The sequence below is a fragment of the Octopus bimaculoides genome, chromosome 13 (assembly GCF_001194135.2).
Source record: "Octopus bimaculoides isolate UCB-OBI-ISO-001 chromosome 13, ASM119413v2, whole genome shotgun sequence".
Taxonomy (NCBI): domain Eukaryota; kingdom Metazoa; phylum Mollusca; class Cephalopoda; order Octopoda; family Octopodidae; genus Octopus; species Octopus bimaculoides.
Window position 1 is genome coordinate 56,259,279 of NC_068993.1, and position 8,792 is coordinate 56,268,070.

The window sequence follows — 8,792 nt, forward strand, 5'->3', positions numbered from 1 at the left end:
ATATATAATATCCATTTTCCCTGTTGGCATGGGTTGGACAGTTTGACAAGATCCAAAGAGCTGCATTGTACTCCAACGTCAGCTTTGGCATAAGTTTCTATAGCTGGATGTCCTTCCTAATGTCACTCATTTCACAATATATACTGGATCTTCTTTTTTTTTTTACGGCATGCCATCTAGATCTGTACCACTAAGTAGCATTGCCTTAGTCTGTAACAGCTGCAAAGGACTGCACAAACACATGCAATTATCTAGGTCTACACCAATGCCATAACTGTTAGTTAACTTGATAAAATACAATGGAAGACACTTACAGCCAAGCTTTTCTCTACAAGAATCTAGCCACAGTTCCACAGTCTTGTTGTTACCTAGAAGGAAGCAGAGAACACTTTGATAATTTAACATGCAATAGACTTATTGTACATTAAAAGGTAAAGAATATTAGTGTGTGTGTGTGTGTGATCATCATCATTATTTTAACACCCACTTTTCTATGTTAGCATGAATCAGATGGAATTTGTGGAGGTATATTTCTTATAGCCAGAGGCCCTTCTTGTCATCAACTTTGTCTCTTACTATAGCCCCAGGTCGACTAGAGCTTTGTGAATGCACTTGGTAGGCAGAAACTGACAGAAGCTTGTCACATGGTCATGTGTGTGTGTTTCCTTGTGTCCACTTTGTGTGGAAGGTGAAAATCAGTGCCACCATTCTTCCACAAAAATATTGTTTGGAAATATGGGCAAATGTTTCCTATTTTAGGACTGGGCTAACCAAAGTTTTGTGATAGGATTTGGTAGAAGGAAACAGAAAGATATATATATATATATATATATATATATAGTCCTTGTTTTTGTATACATTCACTTGCTTTCTTCCAAGGAGTCTAGTGCTTTTAGCTTAGATTTTCTTGGGGCCGGCCAGAGTGGAGCAGTCTTGAGTGTAACTGGCTGAAACTGCAAAGATGATCTGGAACCCGACTGAGGATAGGGAGCTCCGAATGGTCTGTCCTTGTTTTTTCCTGTCCTTTTTTTGTATTGCCTAACTGTTTGGATGTTTTTTGTTGTCGCCTGTTATGTTCTTGTTTGATTTTTTGTTTCCTTTATATATATACACACACACACACACACACACACACACACATGTACAAAGATATCATCATCATCATCATCATTTAATGTCCACTTTCCATGCTGGCATGGGTTGGACGGTTTGACATGGAGCTGGCTAGGCAGAAAACTGCACCACACTTCACTGTTGGTTTTGGCATGGTTTTTATGGCTGGATGCCCTTCCTATCACCAAAAGCACCATTTGAGTGTGGTCGATACCAGTCCTCCCCCGACTGGCTCCTGTGCTGGTGGCATGTAAAAAGCACCATCCAAATGTGGTCGATGCCAGTGCTGCCTGACTGGCTCCCCGTGCCGGTGGACCATAAAAAGCACCCATTGCACTCTCAGGGTGGTTGGCGTTAGGAAGGGCATCCAGCTGTAGAAACCTTGCCAGATCAGATTGGAGCCTGGTACAGCCTACTGGCTTGCCAGTCCCCAGTCAGACTGTCCAACCCATGCCAGTATGGAAAGCAGACATTAAACGATGATGATGATGATGATAAATAAACACTACAAGAGTGATTAGTGCATCTGCTGTATGGCATCTTACAGAATTAAACATTACTTACTATCTAACTTTTGGCCATGCTGGAACGTAGCTAAAGCTTCTTGATACCTCTTCAATTCAAACTGGCAAATCCTATAAGAGCAGAAAAACACAAATATAAAGCTACTATATTCAGAATGTCTTTCCGTTGTCCTAAGGCTAGGAAAAAGCTGCCTCCAGATAGTTATCTCCTAGAATACAAACAGAAAGCCACACAAGGCGCACTACACTAGGATCACATTAGACATGTCACATTTGATACATAACACTAGGCACAACAGACTAGACATAGCACAAGAACCACACTAAAACTATATTACTAGACATACAACACTAAATGTACGCACATTAGGACCTCAATACTTGCACTGTTCGTCATACAGGGAGGCATAGAGGTGACCAATTCAAAATTTAGAAGCGATTTACAGTTCTAGGAAATCGGTTATTGAATATTTTCGTCTGGTGTGTTAGGCCAGACCACATTGTGTCCATCCATCATAAAGTGGATAGTTGTCCCATAGGTTTAAAAGAATGCATATTTTTGTGTGACTTGTGCCTTTACTACACTTTCAGCCATCATAGTACGACAATACAAGGCTGTGTCCATGTGTGTACAGCTACTGAAACAATTTACAAGAATGCATGCATAGACTGAGAAGACTGGCTTTGTGGTGGTGCAGTCTGTTTTTTATGCTGGCACCACAAGACACTGCACATACTGTTATTATACCATTTGTTGTCAGTGAGCCTCTATATGACTGCTTGACCTGTTAGAAACAGCAACAAAATGAAGTCCTAGACATATTCACAATGCCTAAAAATAAAACAGGACGGTTACTATCAGAATGTATTTTGACAAATCTGTTTGATAGTGAGCTAACCAAGATTTAAACAATAACACCACCGTTTGTTGCGAAGAGATAGAAATAAAAAATTGTAACTTACCCTTTTCGTATAAATACTTTCATTGAGTTAGGATTTAACAAAATGGAATTTTCTGAATCTTCAATGGCTTCTACAAAAGAGACAAAAAAATATCATTTATCAATATATATAGTTAGTTAATTCTACATTACTCAGTTAGGGGCATAGGGAGAGTTCCCCAGTTTGTCATAGTACCAGTTTCCTGGCTATTGAACTGGAGCTATGTAGAATGAAGTGTTCTGCTCAAGAACACAATGCATCACCCAGTCCTGGAATTGAAACCAGGATCTTACATTCATGAATCCAACACCCTAACCAGTAAGCCATGCGTCTCCACATATGTACACGTGTGTGTGTGTGTGTGTGTGTGTGTGTGTGTGTGTGTGTGTGTGTGTGTGTGTGTGTGTGTGTGTATTCAGTTTCATATCTGAAGGTAATCCTTAAACAAGGTTGGTTAATGACAAGAATTCTAGTAGGTTTCAAAGTGCTATTATATATACACAAATTTACTCTCATGTATCGATTTCTCTTCAATTTATCTGTAAAGTTGTAAGTAGAAAATGTGCATATGCATGCATGCACACACACACACACACATTCCCTACTTACAAAAACTATACCACATCAAAGTCACACATACACACAAACACTGCATTCTTAAAATAGCAGCAGCACTTGACACAAAGGTTTCTTTGTTTCATTTACTCATGGAATCCACAACCAAAAAACAAAAACAAAAAATGAGAGAAGGAAGTGACCGGGTTTTCAGGTCAATGCCTGATGTAAACAGACTAAAAATACCCCTACAGGATGTTCAGATGATTTATCTTTCTCACTAGTTATTGAATATCCCACCTTAAATTACTCATATTCTTTAAGTCTAGAAACTAAATCTCTTGCTGGTGAATCAGATATCCACTTGCTCGTGCACAGCTGTGCAGAGTTTTATATCGAAATATATATAAGGTCTGATCAAAAACTATTGGAGTTGGTTCTATAAAAAGAAAACTACAACACACATCAATTTGGCATTTAATCCCCTTCGAAACAGTCCCCTTTTGAAGCCACACACTTTTTCCAGCGTCATTTCCATTGATGGAAGCATTCTTGGAACTCCCTTTTTTTGGGGATTGTGAGCAGCTGCCTTGCTGCATTCTCTTATCTTGGAATTCTGTTGGAGGGTCTTCCACTGCAAAGACTGACTGGCTCCCTGTGCCAGTGGCATGTAAAAAGAACTATTTGAATGTGATTGGTGCCAGGCCCGCCTGACTGGCTCCTGTGCCAATGGCATGTAAAAAGCACCCACTACACTCTTGGAGTGGTTGGCATTAGGAAGGGTGTCCAGCTGAAGAAACTTTGCCAAATCATATTGGAGCCTAGTGCAGCTGCTGGCTTTCCAGGTCTTAGTCAAACCGTCCAACCCATGCCAGCATGGAAAACGGACGTTAAACGATGATGATGATGATGAAAAGGGTCAATATATAACACTATGCATAACTAGTGTGGCAGTGTGATTAAGAAGCTTGTTTCCCAACCACATGGTTTCAGGTTCAGTCCCCACTGTGTGGCACCTTGGGCAAATGTCTTCCACTATAACCTCAAACCGATCAAAGACTTGTGAGTGGTTTCAGTAAATGGAAACTGAAAGAAGCCTGTTATGTGAATGTGTGTATGTATATTGGCATTAGGAAGGGCATCCAGCCATAGAAAACATGCCAAATCAGATTTAAACCTGGTGCAGCCCTCCAGCTTAGCAGTTTCAGTCAAACCAGCTAACCCTTGCCAGCATGGAAAGTAGATGCTAAATGATGATGATGATGATGATATACATGTGTGTGTATTAATGTGAATATCTATGTCTCCTCATCTTGATATTGCTGGATAATTGAAAATGAATGCCTTTCTCACACAAGCATTGTCATTCATTTTGTAATATTCTGCAAAAAGATGCCTGGCCAAGAGGGGCCGGGGGTGGGATATGACCTTACGTAGAAAGAGGTTGGCAACAGAAAGAGCATCTTCCTGTAGAACATATACACCTCAATAAACTGTGTATTATTGTCTCCTTGCACTCAAAGTTATACACAGACACACAGCATATATATATATATATATATATATATATATATATATAAATAAATGGCACAACTCTTTCAGTTTTAATCCACCAGATTGACTCACACTGGTGACCAAAGACACTTGTGCAAGATGCCATGAAGAGGGATTGAACCAGAAACCATGTGAGAAAAAAAAAACAGCTGAGGGGAAAATACTCAGGGTATTTGTACAACATACAAGTATGACGGGATTTCACACGTAATATTGTGAATTAAGTTACCTCCAATAAGACCAGATCCAATCTACAAATTTTCGCTCAACTGAATAGAGTTATTTCCCTTGTCTTTCAAAAAAAATTTTTTTAAACATCTACCTCTAACTCATCTAGGGAGAATTTTGCAACATTTCCTTCAAAAATTGCAGTTGATTGAAGCTTTCCACCTCATTATATGTCACACATGCAACACCCTGCCATATTTTTGGACTAAGAATGCAGAATAGTTTCTCCTTAGGTATTTTCTTCTCGGTCATGTATTATTGCCAAACACATTCCATGATTCTGATCCAAGTGGATTTTAGTGGCTAATCAGCACTGAGGTCATGTCATGTCATCTTGGACCCCTTTTTATTTTCCATCTATAATATGTATAAGAGATTTTGTGGGAGCAACTGCTTCACAGCTGGAAGTCTTTCATATTCTAGAAAAAAAAAAGACCAATCCTGGACAGTGGACTGGAGGAACTGTAAAAATGCTGGACAGGATGCCTTGTGGTATTAGTTCTGGCACTTTGTGTTTCAAGTTCAAATCTCACCATAGCTAATTGTTTGCTTTAATCACCCAGCACCTTGGGTGCATTTAAGCAGTCTACTGTTACAAGCACTTGAGGTAGACTTCCAGTACAAGGATAGTCCTCTTTCTCCTACCTACTAGTCAAGGAGGCCCTACACAAAGACATGGCTACTGCCTTCCCTCCTGACTAGAAGATGAAAAAATAAAAAAACTAAAAAAAAACTTAATGATCAATCTACATCCAGAAAGGCAGGGGAGACAATCACAAAATTTTAATTAAAATAAGTTGGCGATTCAGAGAAGGTCGAGTCTGAACTTGGCAGTACAGTAAACAACTGTGGTTATGCTTCAGTTTTATTACATCTCTTCAGCTGTACTGCCAGACAGAAAGGACTTGTGAGAGATAGATATAGATGAGATAGATATAGATGAGTCGTGTGATAATTTAAACAGGTGAAGGTTGGCTACAGGAAGGACACCCAGCTGTAGAAAAAGGAAATCTGCCTCAACAAATTCCATCTGCAAGCATGCTCATGTAGTCCCTGTTGAGTTTGTTGTCTCAATGCTATAAGAAAAAAAATAAAACACCCATGTCTACAGCTTCCACCCAAATCACAGGACAGAAAAAAGCAGCCAATCTTCCTCACATTACAACCTATTGCTTTTAAGAAAATACACATTGTTGATCGATTATAACTGACTAAAAAAAGATGGTCGTGACTGGAACATCCCTGATCATAGGGTTGCTCAATTAAGGTTATGTGAGGTTATTAGTCGTACATAAATATATTGATTAATGTAAGAGAGAGAGAGAGAGAGAGAGAGTGGGAGGGGGGAATGCTTATGAATACTTACTTTCATATTCGTTTAATTTGAAGTAAGCATGGGCCCTGTTGGTGAAATATTCACTTTTGGTTTTATTGGCAGCAATTGCTTTTGTGAAGAGCTGAAAATATATATCAAAAGATAATTACTGTATATGTCAGTGTATAAAGACATATTGTTAGTTAACAAAGCAGGGGTTAGCTTACCTTCAACCAAGTTAGCAACGTACCATACGCCATAGGGTTGAAGATTCACATTTTTTACATGGAGTAAAAAAAAAAAAACAAATAACCCCCTCTCTATTTAGGGGAGATTTTTTAGAGTTAAAAGGCCATCTTGACATATAAACTATTTTGTTTACAAATAACGAACATTGATAATTACTAGGCACACCCTGACACTCACCTCTAAACCTCACTAATGTACTCTGACCGTCATTACATCCTATACAATGTACCCTTAACCCTTTAGCATTTAAACTGAGCATATCCAGTCAAAATATTCTACCTGTTTTATGTTCTGACCAGATCTGGCTTATCATACCAACCCTACAATAACAACTGGTACTTAATTTATCGACCCCAAAAGGATAAAGGCAAAGTTGACCTTGGCGGAATTTGAACTCAGAACGTAAAGACAGACAAAATACCGCAAAGCATTTTGCCTGGCATGCTAACGATTCTGCTAATGATTCTGCTAATGATTCTGCTAATGATTCTGCTAATGATTCTGCCAGCTTGCCGCCTTAAAGCAACAAAATAATGCTTAATTAATTCAAAACGATATGAATTAATAAGTATTACATTTGACAGAATAATATGAATGCTAAAGGGTTAAATAAGATGGAGAAAAAAAGGAAAAGAAAAAGATGAAATAAAAGTCATAAAATGGAACTTACATCAACTGCACTTTGATAATTCTCATTGACAAATTCAGCATTGGCTTGCCTGAAAGAATAACAACAGATATCACACAGATATCACACAGATATCACACATATATCACACAGATATCACACAGATATCACACAGATATCACACATATATCACACAGATATCACACAGATATCACACATATATCACACAGATATCACACAGATATCACACAGATATCACACAGATATCACACAGATATCACACATATATCACACAGATATCACACAGATATCACACAGATATCACACAGATATCACACAGATATCACACATATATCACACAGATATCACACAGATATCACACAGATATCACACAGATATCACACAGATATATATATATAAATATCTATACACACACATATCTTTATCAAAATCATTTAATGTCCCTTTTTCACACTAACATGGGTAGGTTATATCATCATCATCCTCATCGACTGAAAAAATGATACAATGACCTAACTAAGAATATTAATTCCGATTCTTTAATCCAAAAAATTTGGAATTGTGTAAATGTATGAATTTTAAACACACACACAGAGAGAAAATCTGCCTTTTATAGATAAGATACTGCTATCCACTCCAATGGCTGGTCCCTCAATTGGTTCAATATTTGAAAGACTCTCCTTCTCCCAATCATTCTCCACATTTAACAACTTTTCATGATGGCATCTCCACACATCTTTCTTCTCCGAATCACTAAGTGCAAGCATACCATCATCCATTCACACACATTTCTCACCTACCACATCTCTATTCTCTCTGATACACTGCTTTGCAATCCTGAACACCTCATACTTCTGATCCTCATGTTACCATAGAAGCTCCCAAACAGAGGGCAAGCAGCAATTGCAGGGTTACTGGCCAGTACCTGAATTAGATAAGCTTAGTTTAGACTACCTTTTCTTGGTCTTTCCTGATTGACTGGGAGAGCAATGCTGTCCCTTGGACTGCACAGATACTGCTAAAGCTATCCCCCATCTTAGTTTGGAAAAGAAATTTAGAAATTATTTCAAATGGTTTAGGAAATATTCCACTGTACAGAACTGGTGAGTCTCCTCGGGTTTTCTACACTAAAATATTATTCTCTTGGATTTGTTCTGACAAGGACAGGTGTATCTATATTGCTGTCTAGTTCTAGAAAGCTGGTGACTCTCTATAGGGGTCAACGACTATCATACATATTCCTTTATTTGTTTCCGTCATTTGACTGCGACGATTCTGGAGCACCTACTTAAGCCTAGTACTTATCCCATCGGCCTTTTGCCGAACCGCTACGTTACGGGGACGTAAACACACCAAACACCGTTTGCCAAGCGGTGATGGGGGGGGGGACAAACACGACACACACATATATATTTGACAGACTTCTTTCAGTTTCTGTCTACCAAATCTACTAACAAAGCTTTGTTTAGTCCGACGCTATATATGACACTTGCTCAAGGTACTATGTAGTGAGACTGAACGGAGGACTATGTGGTTGGGAGACAAGCTTCTTACCACACAGCCACACACACAAATATACACGATATATACATACATAAATACACACAACTGACTCTCCTTATATATATATATATATATATATATATATATATATATATATATA

At 38.4% G+C, this 8,792-nt stretch overlaps 1 protein-coding gene across 1 annotated transcript in view; it reads right to left on the reverse strand.

The window, feature by feature from the left end:
- Positions 1-8,792, reverse strand: part of LOC106875994 (protein SGT1 homolog) — a 17,543-nt gene that overhangs the window by 7,779 nt on the left and 972 nt on the right. Inside the window, exons 2-6 of the mRNA XM_014924340.2 lie at positions 7,151-7,199; positions 6,283-6,373; positions 2,601-2,670; positions 1,678-1,748; positions 315-368 (exon numbers count right to left, since the gene is read on the reverse strand). Of these exons, the coding sequence (XP_014779826.1) occupies positions 315-368; positions 1,678-1,748; positions 2,601-2,670; positions 6,283-6,373; positions 7,151-7,199 (335 nt within the window). The remainder of the gene's footprint in view (positions 1-314; positions 369-1,677; positions 1,749-2,600; positions 2,671-6,282; positions 6,374-7,150; positions 7,200-8,792) is intronic.